General features: G+C 41.1%; 2 protein-coding genes across 7 annotated transcripts in view; one reads left to right on the top strand and one right to left on the bottom strand.

Moving 5' to 3' along the window:
• The window catches only part of zfh2 (Zn finger homeodomain 2), a 234,291-nt gene extending 218,238 nt beyond the window's left edge, over window positions 1-16,053 (bottom strand). Inside the window, exons 1-2 of one of the 2 annotated variants that reach the window (XM_034320178.2) lie at window positions 15,712-16,053; window positions 4,526-4,593 (exon numbers count right to left, since the gene is read on the bottom strand). The gene's annotated coding sequence lies outside the window, so the exon portion shown is untranslated. The remainder of the gene's footprint in view (window positions 1-4,525; window positions 4,594-15,711) is intronic. The other variant, XM_034320179.2, reaches the window with a different exon arrangement.
• LOC117602322 (uncharacterized) overlaps window positions 1-16,190 on the top strand; it is a 117,491-nt gene that overhangs the window by 1,457 nt on the left and 99,844 nt on the right. For 3 of the 5 annotated variants that reach the window (XR_004580931.2, XR_004580928.2, XM_034320186.2), the window contains exon 2: window positions 9,150-9,263. Coding sequence is in view for 1 of the 5 variants with exons in the window: in XM_034320185.2 (XP_034176076.1) it covers window positions 9,150-9,292 (143 nt within the window). In the remaining 4 variants the exon portion in view is untranslated. Of the gene's footprint in view, window positions 1-9,149; window positions 9,293-16,190 lie in introns of all 5 variants that reach the window. The other 2 variants (XR_004580929.2, XM_034320185.2) reach the window with 1 other exon arrangement.

Below are 16,190 nucleotides of genomic sequence, written 5' to 3'. Positions count from 1 at the left end.
TGTGATATGAAGAGAAAAAGGCAACCGGAACGTGGGAACATTACGATCAGAGATCCTGCTAATATTACAATCTCGAGAATCAGAAGATTAAGAAACTTCTTCCCTGTGGTCTGGTTCGTAGGTATTTACGCGGCTGGTTTAACGAGTTGTTCGAACTTATTTATTTCTATAAAATTAATAACATTTTTACAGTTATAAGCTCAGCTACATAGTTATAATATTCATCGGTAGCATTCCAATATTCATACATCCAAGAGTAAAAGAATTTCAGAATTGTTTAGCTTAACATTTCATCGATTATCTATAAATATTAATTCCTTTTTCCAAAAAGTAAATCGAATTCGATAGCTTCTTGAAAGGTTATCGCATACTTGGTAATTTAAAATGGTACCTTTCTAATTACTAGTACCGATGCTACACTTCAATTCCAAGTTATTTCCCCGCAAGACCTCGCATGATTGATTATGGTAATTGCTCCTCGCATTTTGCATATAGGAAAATGAAAGGTAGAAGTAAAGATTCTGGAAGCGAGGACGATTCCTAGTCACTTTCGCGTGAGTTTACCGAAGGAGGCTAGAGGTTCTGACGGAGTTTGAGTCCTTAGGCTAGTCGCGGATCATCCGTCCAACCAATCCGAGCTAATTGGCCTCCATAGGTAATTACGCGCAATTAGGAGTAGGCCGACCGGTCGTCCTATCCTTCTCGTCCTTTCTCTCGCTAGCTTTGCTCTTTTGCTTTCCCCTGTGCCGGCCACTCGCAACGAGGAAACTTACACATCGAAACGATAGATCGGTGGAAGCGAGACACCTGAAGCGGTCAAGACCTTCAGAGGGATAGAGATGATCGCAAGGAGACGAAGAGAGAGCCTGGTCACGGTCAGAAGAGCAGGGGAAATAGAGGAGGAACTAAAATCGCCGCCAGGTACACAAATTATCTGGCGACGACGAAACAACGGAAGAGCAATTAAATAATGCTACGTCGCCACATAGTATTCCCTACTACTCTCTATTCTATACCGGGTGCCCTCACCGAAATAACCCTTCAACTGTGATAGTCGGGTCAATCGTAACCTAGGCTTACAAGACTTCAAATTTCCAAATAAAATAGTGCCATATGTTATCTAAACAAATGCTATAAAATTCCAAAGTTTAAACTATAAATTACAGCTTCAATCAGTAAAGATTTAGTTCCGCCATTCGAGGGTTGATAATGATAATATTCTACGTTTAATCTTACAGTAAATTTTTCATATTTTTAATAAAGAAACAATAGTGACACGTTTTCAAGAACACATAATGGGATTTAGTAATGAAAGATATAACATACTTTCTAATCATCTTGAATGGTGAAACTTTTATGAACAGAGCACCCGTTAGAATACACCGAAGCTATGTTTTAAGATACTATATGTGGTGGTGATTGGTGCCGTTGCATTAGAGCAACCCGACTCATTACCGCCGGCACAATTAAGGCCCAATTTCGGGACATAATGGCCGCCAATCTGACCGCACAAAAAGCCCGCGGTTCTTCCGTTCGGAGGAGTTAGAATCGTGCAGACGTCCTTTACTTAATAACCAACCAAATTCTTGGGCCAACCTTTCTAGTCTCTAGAAATTTAGTTTTCGGTTTGCTTGGCTTAGAATTCTCCTTGGCGAGACCGCGTCCGCAATACAATTACAAACGATCGTGAACTTTCACCTCGAAACAATGGCATCGATGTCATCGTTGCCAGAGATCGGCACGTACTACTTAAAACTGTAGAAAATGGGATGAAAATGTGAGTCGCTGTTAATTTATGGGAAACGCTTAATCACTGAAGGATGTTCATGCCACGTTTATTTTCGCATTAGCGTTGATACCGTAATGCACTTAATTCCTGGATAGAAGATGACGTGATAGTCGCAGTGAATAGCAAGATTATGTTTAATTTTAGAATGAATTTTTCTAATATATAACGCGTACAGTGCTAAATATCATAGATTTTCTTAAGGAATCTAGAGAAAGAAGGCCCTATTATTAATGTATATGCATATTGGAAAATTTGGTTGCACGCAAACTAGTCATAATATATTGATTGTTTCTCTAAAACAGGAACAGGCTTCGAGGCAACCAGGAGAATCGAACAAAGACGGTGTGCACTTGAAATGCTTAAGCAGGTTGAACAGCGCGTGTGGGACGTTTGACATTTGTCATATTGTGCCACCTGCTTAAGATGGTGTATCATGTCACTTGCTTAAACATCTCAAACAACATACCGTCTACGTTTGTTTGGGGTACAATGTATCTCGTTGCTCTTAGGGATTGCCCTCCTCTAGATGCTCCAATATGTATAATACAAGTCACCTGTTTCCATTGAGGAGCGGCCAGATCAAAGAAAGTACAACGAAAACTAGCTTGTATGGAGAAGCTTTGTTAGGGAACAAATCGGAAATTAATATTATATTCTCAAAACAGGCACCTTTTCCTAAAAAAAGTAAGAAATATAATACAAATACTGCACTCGAATACATTTTCTTCCGAATAGAATTATAGTTTATTACGTAAGAAACGCAACATTTTCTACTTTTTTTAGGAAAAGGGTCAATTGCCCTAAGCAAATTGTTTCTACTAATTGTCATTTGTTCTTATCCCTTTGGTAGTTGAATGACCGAATGATTGCAGTGTCGCAATATAAAAAAAAAAGTTGCAAAACCACGTAATAGGCGAAACGCAAATTTCTTTCGATGACGTTTGAACTAAATTCGATTGGCGAACGAATCGGTAGTATTGGCGACGAGATATTCGAAAACTAGAGAGCTCGGGGAAGCTGCCACGCAGCCATGAATCGTACAATGGTGGACAATAGGATCGCATCCGATTTTTGCATGCCAATTTCGCACCCGGTATTGTGCCGTAGACAATGTGCCAATAATTACGCTAAACGGTGACCATTCATACGCCCATTCGGCCGGATTCAAACCGCCTTTCCGTATCCATTATCGTCGCGCGGCGCAAATAATCGCTCCGATGCGCGCCGGTTCCAGTTTTTTTTTTTTTTTTTTCAAATGCGTCCTGCAGGTGGTATCGATTTTCGATCGATAGTTTTAAATATGTTTCATTTGACAAACGTTCATAAAACTACTAAATATCAAATGTTCTAATTTTAATTTTTCTAGTTGACGCTTCAAATATTCAGAATGTCACGTCATACATAACACCTTTAAAAATAAAAGTATTGAATTGTTATTAACGTTACATCCGACGAGCTGGCTGATAATTTGTGATTCTAGAACGATAGTTATGAATCGCCATAACCGTTACTATAATCATGGTAGTAATCATAATCATTACATTTAATTATACAAAGTGTTATTAACCTATTCCAACTCAAGTACCGATAACCATAAGAATATCTAACTATAAAAGCTTTGCTGTTTTTCTCCGAGTACTCAGTGAACTTTTCACGGGAAGCGGCTATAATCATTCGGATAGTTGTCCGTCGCGATATATTAAGGAAAAATCTAGCAAAGGAAAACGTCCGTGTCACGTAACAAGCAGCAAACGAATTTCCATGAAAACTACCAAGCCGTGTCTGTCGTATCGTCCCGGGCGTGTATAGAGCAGCGGCCGGGCACGCGTTTGAAAAAGAGCGGAAGAGACCCGGCACGGTGTGCAAATCGGATTTCCTTTCGTTAGAGTCGCTTGCTCTTCACAGTTCGTTCAACGATAGCTTCTTCTCGCTCTCGCATCTCGTTATGCGAGTCTCATAGAAGAAAGTCTACGAAAGAGAGACAGCGTGGCCTGTTTACCGTGGCAAGTCGAAAGGAGGAAGAGGACGGCGGTCGGCTGTGAGGAATAGAGATTGGAGGGGGTGCATCCCCCTTTTTTACTCGTAGAAAGATGGGACCAGAGGTGTGAGCCACGGTGCAGGGCTAAACCGCTCGTTTATTATGCATCGAAATGCCAGCAACGATGCCACGCGAGTGGACAGGACGTTGTAAACGCTCCGCAAAAATGAAGTAACGGCCGGCGCTGCTCTGAGTGATTCCGCGTCGCTTCAGGCTACAACGGGTTAAAGGAGGGCCTCCTTCGATGCGCGCCTTCATATTTTGCCGTGGTACCACCGATTATTTTTCATTTCTCGCCAACCCTCCTTCGATCGCCAACTCTATTGATTACTCTATGGGGGTTTGTAAATTCTTCGAAATTTGGGTGACTGTAATTATAATTGATTGCTCTTCAATTAAATCAGAAGATAGAGAAATAGGGCACGCTAATCTCATACAGTTGATGGCAGAAATAATCGCATTAACAATTTTGTTCCATATAAATTTAACTGACAATGATCAATGATCATCGATGGTTACCATCTGATACGTGAGCATTTTAGTAGCACAACACAGCCTACACCCATTCTCGGAGAAAGATAAGTCAACGTATGTACCTGGATAGGTGTGCCGCTACGATGGATAATTGCTTCGATTGTCAAGTCAAATAATTGCTAGGCCGAACAAAGAACGGTGCCGTTAATTAATCACTGACTCACCGTTCCGGAATTTGTACCACGGTCTTCATTCTTCGTGTTTCCATCGGTGTCACATTTTCAACGCAAATCTGAAAAACAGACAAAAATCGTGATGATTTGTAAATGTAATCCAAATTGAAGAAGAAAGATATTTGCGTAGTTTCAAGCAATTCAAGCATACTGATACAAAAGGGCATTTCAATAAGGCAAAGAAGGACAGATTATCAATTTTAGCTTACTATTTAATATTAATTAATTATCCGACGCTGTGGATATTAAATCACTTGTCATCATTTATTAAAAATCGCTGTTACATCTAACAATGGCGGCTATCAATAGAAAACACCTTGCACCCCCTTTGAAGACCGTCATCCAGAAGTTGGAAATTCAAACTTTATAGCTCGAAATTTGTCGCGTTTAAATTAGATCATTAATCTTTTTTTTTTAAGGGAACTAGGAAATTGGTCTAGACACCCGGTATAATTCGTTGGCGTACATGTATCGATATAATTCAAGCAGCAGTTGCTCGATGAGCGTATTCTATAATTAGTATCGGAGAAGGAATTTTTATTTTCGTTTAAACTTGAACGTCCTTGCCTGGCAGCCCAGCGTCATGGATTCGTATCTTTTTTCTCCACCTCCGGCGTAGCCATGATCTGGCTTGGCTTGATAATAATTATTATCGTCCGCTTATTTTTTCACCTAGCGCCGTTCTCATCGTCCTGGATCGAGTTGGCTACGCAGTATCCGCAGACGCTAATTCTTCTCTGGCGGGCGGTTTAAAGAAAAAGCAAGGATTATAAATAAATTGACTCGCGGCCACCGCGGTACTGTCCGATGGCGAGCATCGTCCAACGACCACCTGGTGCCTTCTTTTCTTTTCTTAACTTTTCCCTCCCGCCGTGAAATTCGAATATTAAGGCGACCTTTCGGATGCTTGTAATCATCTTTAGGGGTAGTTTACCTGTATAACAGGACCTGCGTATGATTATATTTAATGAGTTCGCAAAATTTTATCCATCATTTTTCACTTCAAAATGATTACCACCCTAATTATTTTTGGTATCAGCTCAACGACAGCGGTGCACTACGGATCGTGACGATCTCCCTAGTAACAAACCAATAGGGATCTTTTAATAGTTTCAGTCGAGTATTTCGGTATAATCAAATTTATAAGTTTTTCAAAAAAAAAAAAGAAAAAGAAAAAGAAATGAAAGTAGAAAAAAAATTGTATATCTAAACCTGTTAGCAGTCAGCCAACGAGCTATACGTCCGATGATTATTTTCGGTATTTTTCGCAAACGGCTACGACTAATAGCTCGTGACTGGAAGTCTCAAAAAGCGGCCATAAATCCAGGTGAATTTTGTTTTCACGATTTAGTGACCGCTATTTTTAATTCATCCCGCGTAATTTCGAGAGCTTCAGCCTTGAGTGACTCGATGAGATTCATGCTCCGCTAACCGGCCCGGTCAAAACTATTCTCTATGTATTATACGCGCTCATACATTTTCATTTTGAGGACGTGCGACGAAAATGAAACAACGAACATTCTACGAAGCCACGATGGGCTCGTCTCCGGGAACGAACACCGGTACGTGGATACGAGAATAGGCTAAAAAACAAGATAAATGAGAAAAGGTGCGAGAGATGGAAGAAGAGTAAAAAAAAGAAAAGAGGAAAACGGATAAGTAGCAACGTCTTTAAACGTACTACTAAGCTACTTTAGTTAATTAGAGGCAAAATAAAACTTTAACGTCTGAAGACTCAGAGATTCTTCATCTTCCACCTCGTTCTCTATCTTTCTCCTGCCTCGCGTTACTCCTTTTCTTCTATTCCTTTTTTCCCCCTTTTTAACGCTTCTCCTTTTCCCGTTCCCGTCCTTCTTACTTATTTGTGTTTCCCTGTGTTTGTTTAATCAGACATCGGACTCAGTCTTCATTACTAGCACTAATTTATCTGCCTTGTCGTCCGACTCCTTTCAACTTTCTCACTTGGAATCTCTTCGTCTACCGTATGCAGGAGAAAACAGTGGCGTAACGAAGTAACTGATAGCCTTCGTTTCTGTTCAACACGAAACTGAGATGTTTTATTGTCCTCATTCCCGGTAATTCGATGTAATCCTCCTTGAGTCTACGCTCCACCGCGTATTTTTTTGCTAATTTTTTCAGTTTTTTTCATCACTTTTTTTAAGCCTCATACATTTCAGCAATTTATTTGTAATCTTAGGACATTAATCATCGGGCATGACCAATTGGAATAAAGAGAGAAAATACGAAGCAATCAGAGGTTTAATTTAAGGGATGAACGAATTTATATCAAGTTTCCTGTTAGAGGCGCAGAGATTTAATTTAAGAACTCTAAATAGGAAAATTGGAAATTGACTTATGGACATAAGTTCAACCCTTTCCCTATAATTACAATTATTTAAAATACAATCGAATCAGCGTTGAAATGAGAAATAAGGACATGAAGTGTATACTTCCTGCTGCGATTGAACAAAGAATTTCTTTAACTCAAATTACTCTGTTCTTGAATATTTTAAACGGGTTAAAGGTGAAGGGAGGGAGAAAAAGCGAAATATCGAATCAGTAGGCGAGCAGAATTGCCTCGAATACAAAATCCATGGTAACAAATTAACGTGCACGTTAAATTAACTTGACCAACCTCGGAATCGATCAGCGAACCTCCTCGGTAACGCGTTTCAGGGAAGGGACAAAAGAAAGTTCGATGGCGGGATGAGAAGCGTCGTATAGGGGGCTTCTGGATATCGACGGCAATATTCGTTAAGTCCTGCTAAGACCCTGTATGCGGTGTAGTTCGTTCATTCGGATTGCCAAGTCTCTTCTCATCCCTTTTACTCTTTGATTTCCTCCCTCTGGCCTTTCTTATCTTCCTGAACGTGGCCTTGTAAGAAGGGAGTAGCCTTCGTTTCTTCGTTCTATCTTCCTTGTCTTCAGCGACAGGGTTGAATCCAGAGATGCCTCTCTATGCCGAAAGATCAGCATGTCAGTAAGGCGTTTGTTTAATTTTTCGGATTTGTCTATTTTCTTCATCGATACTTGCTGTTTTTCAATCTGACACTTAATTGTCATTAATTAACTGAGAATTTTGAATTTTTCATATCACTTCGTGTGACAGCGAAAGACAGAGTCTATAACAAAATATTAATAAAACTCTGAAGCGAGGACGCCTATGACGTGTAGGGTGCATTTCATTATATGGGTACAAACATATTTTTTATTCTACATAAATTTCGTGTCATACATATGAATCAATGTTTATCGTAACAGCTATGACGCTAAAACGTCGTTTAAGTCAACGCGATTACCAGACAGCAGTTAACGTCATTTCACTCGATTCCCATGTAAATAAATACGGGCGAAACCAGCTGTCCATCAGAATGTGTAAGTTCCATTGATGAGACGAACAATTACATAAGGGAAGTGTCTACTATAGGCTTTCGCTACTTTCCTAAGCCAGAACCTTTCGCTCCATCAAGTTCCCTTTTGCGGTGAACAAATGAAAGTGCACAATTAACACGTTGATCACCGTAACAGAAGTAGCCGTACGTAGCAAGATACACGATTAAATCAACTATCCATGATGTTCGAAATTTATTTTATATTTTACATTATTATTAATATTCAGAATGATTTATTTTTTAACCCCTGGATGATCAAGTCAGATTTCAAGCGTAATCCTTTCATTACGATCGCTTATGAGAAAAATAAATTTTAAAAGGGAAATCGACGATTGGAAAAGCTGTGACGTTAAATTACACGGTCGATGTATCCCCGTGTAAGTTCGAACAATGACAGAAGAAGCCGTCGAAATCGTTCGAAATCGTCGATTAAACGGCGTTGACAGTTTGAAATGAATTCCCATCCTATCGAAAATTACTCTCTCGGTACTCTGGGAAATAGGGGTCGTTATTGCAATGCAATGTAACGGCCACGAAGGTCATTGTTCAACCGTTTTTAGGGTTCGAGCAATGACCAGTTCTGGCGCGCATGAGAACGGACTGAAACAAAAGATGGCAAACCTGTTGGAAACAATCAGGCACGGCTCACCCCTGGTCGCGAGAGCTTATAACGCTCAGAAGGGGATGAACAGTTGGGTGACTTTTTTTTTGGCTTAAGAGGAGCTGTTATTGTGCGACATTCGCAACATGTGTGCCCCTGTGTCGTCACGATGAGATCGACTGATCATCGTTCCACTATGTTTCATCGTGATTCGAAAGCTGACGAAGGTGCGACACTCGAATCTTTCCTCTTCGTCGATGAACAAATGGGTCAAATGAAAAATGGTACTCGAAGAAAAATTGACAAATTTATATACCCTGAAATTGTTTATACGGTACTTAACTCTTTTATCAATAACTAGTTAACCCCATACTCATTCTTACACTGATGTTAAATTATTTAGAGAAGGAAATGAGTAAAAAGTATTTCAAAATAAGTAAAGCAACCCTTAACAAAAATGTACGAACCAGTACAATATATCACACGATCTTACTAATACTTCTCCGGTCTGACATTTTTAATCCTATCCTATTCCATCTACCTTCGATTCCTTCTTTACACATTTCCTGTATTTCTCTAATTTTCCGTCTTCTTATACAATCCTCGGCTTTTCCTCTTTCAGAATGAAGACTGGAAAGGGTGTGAGAGGACGGTACGAGCGACCATGAAGCAACGTAGAAGTGCAAGGTACCCGAAGGAAGGAAGTAAGCTGGTCGTGAGGAAGAAGGGAGAGAAGGTTGGTCAGTGCTCCTTACTTAGAGGGTGGTGAGTCTGTTCTTAATTAACGCTCGCCTCTTTTGCTGCACACCCCCTCGCCACCGTGGCACCGTAATGAGGCTCCTCGGGTATGTGTACACCGCGTGTGTGATACGTATGTGTCGGCTGTGCTGGTAAGTGGTGTGGGTGACCTAGATGAGACGCGCCCCCGTCTAGCTAATTCTTTTCTTCCGCGCTGACCACTAAAGTAAGTAGATGGCCGGGTACGAGGCATTGCTGTCGGTGTGAGAGTTTCCCGGGTATTTGTGCTGGGTTTCACCAGCGTCTGGAAATACGTACGTGTACGTGGCTATATGCTGCCCCGGTGGTAGCCATATTCCTTTGGAAACGTGGAACTTCGACGTTACCTCGTCAATGTTACGTGGACGTAAACATAGAAAGTAGCTTCCACCCGTCAAACTGTACCCGTAATACCTTTTGCCTCGTGTCATTACATTTCGTGCATTAACGCGTGAAATTTCATTTCTCACTGATTTCATAAAATATTCTTTCTCTGATTTTGTCGAATTCGTTCCGAGACCAAGGTCTACGCGATTCGAAGTTATATTAATTTATTTTTATAAAAAAAGAAGCAATTCAAAGAAATCCTTTGAACGTGGGAAAAATTGAATAGAAATAAAATTGTGCCGTTCGTTTCGCACAGAAGCTAACGAAAGACAGCTATCTGTCACGAAGAGAAGGAAAGACGGGTGAACGATCGACGGACCCATTCTTCAGTCACATCCTGGGCCGGTCCCACCTCCGCCTTCTCCTTCTCCTTACGCCACCCCTTTCCTAGCGGAGTACGGCGTGGATAACAGCAATTAAGCCTTCCCCGTTAATAGAGACGATTGTGATTAATTATCGGATTTAATGACCGGCTAGTTGTACTTGTAAATACGGGGACAGAAGAACGCGCGTATGTGGCTACACCGTAAAAATTAGAGACCATGATTCCTCATGGTACACCCCCTTACTCCTCTGACCTCCTCCTCCTCGTGTATCTACTTCTGTTTCTTCGTCCTCGTGTGTCACCGGTACGCGTATGAGCCCGCCAGAGAGAAACGTCCCTGTCACAGTTCGCTGATCTTTTAACCGACAATCAACCAGCTCTGTGGGACCGTCCGACTCGGTATTGTAACAAACCTAACTTAAAAAGCATATCTACGTGCGTGGATAATATTTTGACAATATCGTGCGTATTAAAAAGAATATTTCACTTGAGACGAAACTAAGAGATCGACTAACCGACGACGGTCGCGTTCTGTTAAAAAACGGTAGCATACGATTTTCGTAAATTATAAAGCATTATCTAAATGGTATCCGCAAGATCAGCCAGCCGACACATATTTAAGCATTGTGCATGCATCCGAAACGGCAGCGTGGGAGAGCATGAGCTCACGTACCGAAATTAACTCTGCTTTCTTGGCATTTAAAAATAATTGGTAATTATTGGTGTTACTAATAACTCCGCTAGTCCAAAGCAACAGTGAGCAGAAATGTTTAAATCTTCAGTTACATAGTGGTTTGCAAATTACATTTAAAAGTGTTCTAATTTACAGTACTCTTGTTCTAATTTTAATAACACGCGAATAAGGGTATTAGTGTGCTTAATTACGATATGATATTTCTAGTCGTTTTAATTTTAGTTTCAGTTGAAGTAACGATATTTCAAATAGCAGAATATTTTAGAAAATAATTATTAAAAGTAATTAATTTCAAGTTTGAAAGTAATATTTATATATCTTCGGGAATCATGAATTTTCAGAAAAAAATAAACCTTCTGTTGGAAATAAAATATTGCCTGCTAAAAATAATGTAATACGTATTAATATAGCATTTCTGATCACGTTAATTCGATAAAAATTTAATTTTCCGTAAGAATAAAATAGTATTTTCGCTTGGGAACGTAATCGACTCGATGAAAGGAGCTTAACGTGCTTTTTTCCTTCGACGAAGAACTGAGTCGTTCATCGAAGTATCGATTGGTTCGTATAATAATTACCTCCCCTGCATTAGGGGTAGCTACCCCCTCTGCTTTCCTAAACGAGCCTCGCTGTTTCATATTAAACTAGTCCCTACGAGGGGTGAGTGAACGTACACCGATAGCAGCTGCAACGTACTTTGAATCCTTTCTAGTCATGTTAATTAATTATTTACGCAACTTGTGAATAACTACGGCCACCACTTCGCTCAATACAAAGTTGCTTCTTAAGAACTAGACTAGATTCTACCAATCAATCAATAGCTTCTAAGAAACTTACATTAAAACTTCATTAATGTCGTTCAACCCACAATGTTAACTATTCAAAATTATCTTTTCTTTTAGTTTTTCTTCAATTATTTTAGTGTATTAAAATTATACTACAATTGTTTGTAGTAAAATTTCGTATAATATTAAATAATTAATTACATCAGTGAAAACGTATTCTTCAAACGAACACCATAGTTATAAAGTAACATCATAGAACAGAAAGTGTAAATCATTCGTCTGTCCACTCTTATCAATTATCCGAGATTAACAATTAGTCAGCGGTGTTTGCAAGTTCAATAATAAATCAGACGAGACGAAGTAGAGCAAAACACCGTTTTCCCTGATGATTCTCGAGCCGAGGCTGCTCGAACGCCGGGAACGATCAAAAGTAAAACGACGAACGCGAGAACGACAAGGCGAACGGCGCTTCAGCAAGCTTTCGGAACCGAAATCTGTGAACACACCCGCGCTTTCGCTCGACATGCCGACTTGTCGGTTCGGTGGGTGGGTGGCGGTCGGGTATTTTTGTATCTAATTATAATCCTCGGGTGAGGGAGCAAGGCAATCGCCTAAAATTAGAACATATAGTCTAACCAGTACACGTCGCCCGCTATTTTATATTTTACTATCTCTTTCGCGCCTGATGTATGCGTCTTCCTCTCTCAACCGTCCCCCGCCCCTTTTCCCTTTATTTCGCGGCGAGACTTATCGCTCATCTTGGCACCGCTTTTATCACTTTTCCTACGTCCAACCGATACCTTCTAATGTTTCGAAACGCAAACTTGTTGTTATTATAAACATTGCAGAAATCATTGTTTGCTTTCCTAGTTAAATTTGACTCTTCACTCAGGATTAGAAAATTACAGCTGCCTCGCATTGACCTAATTTTATATAACCCAACGTCTTGGTAAATTACTTTTTGAAATATCTCGTTGAAGGATACAGCAATATTTCTACGATTAACTTTCAACCCTTTAATGGAGTCTCTTTTATACTGTGTATCAACGGCGTGGGATCAAATGACTCGCGACAAATGATCGAAACTGGGGTGCCTAAAAGAGAACGTTGGCTGGCGAAACGTTATCGAAAAGCAGGGGGTGGAAAGGGAGGGAGAAAGAAAAAAAGGAGTAATGATACACAGTGAAACAATGATACAAGTGACAGCTTGTGATTAGCTGGCATGGAAAAATAATCAGAATAATGACGGGTTTACACCCTCTTTGGTTGCAAGAAAGGGACCCGATACAATGATGGAAGGGCGAGAGGACGACGGTTGCACGGTTTGTCGAGTTAATTGTCGTCTAGCGTGTCGATGCGAACGTATCCCCGTTCGGCCACACGCAAATGTCACTGCGAGGCACGAGGAGAGAGAAAAAAAAAAGGAAAGTTCCTCGTCGAGCTCCTACGACAATTAAAGAGAAAAGTGGGCGAGCTGTTTCGTCAGCAAAAATTGCGACAGTTCTGAGAACTGTAATGGACGCGCGATAAAGAAACACAATCGCGCGCTAATTGATGCTAAAACCATGGGGCTAATGTTCCTTCGGTTGATGGTCAAATAATTCACATCGTAAACTTCGATCGCGAGTACTACTGTTAGGTTATCCTGCTACTTCCTGAAATTGAAAATATTGTAAAAAATACTTAGACACTCTGTTACATCCTCAAAGGCTGTTCTTTAATAATTTTTTGAAAAATTATTTACAAGATGAAAGATAGCTAATTCTGGAAAATTTGATTTTTGAAAACATGTTTCAACCTTTAAATGACAAGTCGCTGAGATGGCAGCGATTTAAATATAATTCGAAACCCTTTTTTATTTTCATTTTCTAAATTTTAAAGATTCTATTTTCTCTATTACTAGAAAATTCAATTCACTTTCAGAATTTTTCCCAACTCCTCTGATAGCAATCGCGTCGACAGTAAATTAGAAAAAAAAATGAAAAAGAAAAGACACTTGGCCAACAAGGAACAGCGATCGAACGCAGGAGCGTGAGTTTTTCGTAACGCGATCTAAAGTAGTGAAGATAATCGCAGGTTCGCGAGGTAGCACGATCTAACGCGATCGTGAAAAGATCGAGGCTCGATGCCGCAGAAGATCGCCGAGCACGCGGATAATAATCGTTGGCTGGTATCGATCGAAAGTCGTTCCACAGGTTTTATGGGAAAATCGGCTGACACGTGACGATCGTTGAGCGATCGACAGACGGCTCGGCTGTACGTGACTTCGATCCTTAATCGTGACGGGTGTAGGAAAAAGAGGAACGACTAGAAAATGCCGGCGAAACGCGGATAAAACGATAATTCGGTCTAGGCCCCGGGTTCGAGGAAAAACATCAAGTGAACTTAATTTCTCTTTGGATTATTATTAATACGGAATCCGGTTTCTTGTACGTGATACGTTTTCATGTGACCGCGACAAGAATAGCAAATCCTTATTTTGCTTCATTCTACACGCATTAAATATTCAAAAGTGAGCACGGGATGGATTATAATTGTGCGTCACGCTAAAAACTTCCACTTGCTTCCGCTCGCCGATGGAAAAATATCAGCAAAAATATGTATTCGCTTGGTAAGGTGAAACGGGATATAACGCGAAAACAATAAGGTAAGGGTGGGTCAAATAAACTGATAAACACACTGTACAAATCAGGCAATTTAAAGAAATTTTATTTGCAAATAAAAAAGTACAAAAATCAAAACTGACACAATGTTAAGTAGATATTCTAATATATGGTCAGACATACTGCGGTCCAATTAGCGAATTCTTGCGAAGCAACATAAAACAACGTACATAAGTAATCTCTCCGAAAACATGCAACTGCTCTTTCACTGTCCAAGTGAAAATCGTAAATTTTCCATTCCTCCAACATTTCAAATGCAGAATGATGAAATTCAATCGTCGTTACAGTGCAAAGATTCGCATGTTTCGAGAAGATAGAGCGTACATAACAATAGACACGATCAAGCGAACGTACAAACACATTTACAAATAAGATATGCGCGTAAATGAGGTAGGTGACTGAAGGGAATATTTGTCGGGACGCAACCGGATCGGATCAAAGTGGTGAATCGCAGAATTTCGGATTTCCCGAACCAACGACTGTTCTAGGCCATAAGAACATCGTTAAGATTATATTTAGGCATCGTAAAAGAAAATATGCGTCCGTTGGAGCCAAGTCGCTCATTACGTGAGACAGCATTAACGCTGCAGTACAGCCAGTGAGTTTTGAGCATCTACGTATACAACTGTACACGTATAATTAGCAATCCGCGCAGTAAATCTGTGAGATCATCAGAGGATTCGCAATTTTATGTATATAATTCCGTGCAAATGATTGCCGCCAGACCGTCACCCATTATCTCTCGGTTAAATTAAGATTTTCTAAAATTAATTATACGATCATTTCATTTCACCCACGTTGCTTTCAAGAAACCTCTGATCTTCCACAATCGTAAGAATCTAAGTCAATGTTATCTACTCGTAGATAAACTAATATACTTCTTCAAATTTTCATTAAACGGAACTTTTCTTCCAGGCCAATTTAGCTTTAATACGAATTACGAAAGAAAACGAAACTGAGACATCGTCGAAGTGCCAAAGTGTGGTACCAGACAAAAATTCTTTATATTTCGCGCGATTAATTCATTTTTCCGGCAAGGTTAATTGCAATTTTCGTGAAAAATCAGAAAAGTAACAACGTCGCGAGGAGCAATGTCGGAAAAGCAAAATACGCTAAAAGGCTCGTAGGGGTTGGTCGCGGAAAATCGCGAAGGGCGGGTCGCGAAACGAGCAGACATCGGCGGGAAGCGAGAAACGAAAGGGGTGGTGTGTGCCGACGGATGGGGGCGAGCAGGGGGTAGGAATATGGTGGCGGAGTAGGGCTGGCGAAAACGCGGTATGCAAAGCAGGCGGCGAATTTAAACGGTCCTGCGCAGAACGAATGGCCTCACCTCGTGCTACGCTCCCTCGTTTCCTCTCTCTCTCTTTCTATCACCCTACCGATCGCCCACACTCGCGTGGCCACGTTTCTCGATGCGATCCCGTGTTACCTACACAGGTAAGAGAGGCGTGGGAAGACAGAGAGAGGGAACGAGAGAGAAAGAGAGAGGGACAACACACACACACACACAAATAGAAGGAAAGAGAGAAAGAGAGAGGGAAATCGACACGGACCAAGAGCGAAGCGCTGACGAAGACGGAAAGAGTGACTGCTCTCTGGCTCCCTCTCACGTTTCCTCACCGGTTCTCTCACTTGTCTCCCCGTGGCACACGTGCACCCAGCGGAACTACGTTCTCCTGTCACCAGAACTCCTGATGCCGTCGTGCGTCCTCGCGCGGAGGCTATCCACCTGGACCCGACACTCACAAACGAGCTCCGCGTTATCGAGAAAAGTGTGACCCCGAGGTCCACCGCGGAGGAGAAAAAAAAAAAAATAGAAGCACGATGCGATCGCGTTACTTGGCCGCGTCAACCGCGACGTTTTCCACTCGGATTCGAGTAAAATGGCTGCTCTCGCCGCTGCGGCGCGCCTGAGCTTACTGGCTTGCCTCCCTTCGTTTGGGTCTTCACACGGACAGATGCGCGCGCGGCCACGCGTGTGTGCGAAACCCACGTACGCCGGGGGCGCACACGCGCATGTACACGCTCGACA

Source organism: Osmia lignaria, chromosome 13 (genome assembly GCF_051020975.1).
Source record: "Osmia lignaria lignaria isolate PbOS001 chromosome 13, iyOsmLign1, whole genome shotgun sequence".
NCBI classification, from domain to species: domain Eukaryota; kingdom Metazoa; phylum Arthropoda; class Insecta; order Hymenoptera; family Megachilidae; genus Osmia; species Osmia lignaria.
This window is presented reverse-complemented; position numbering and strand designations above follow the sequence as displayed.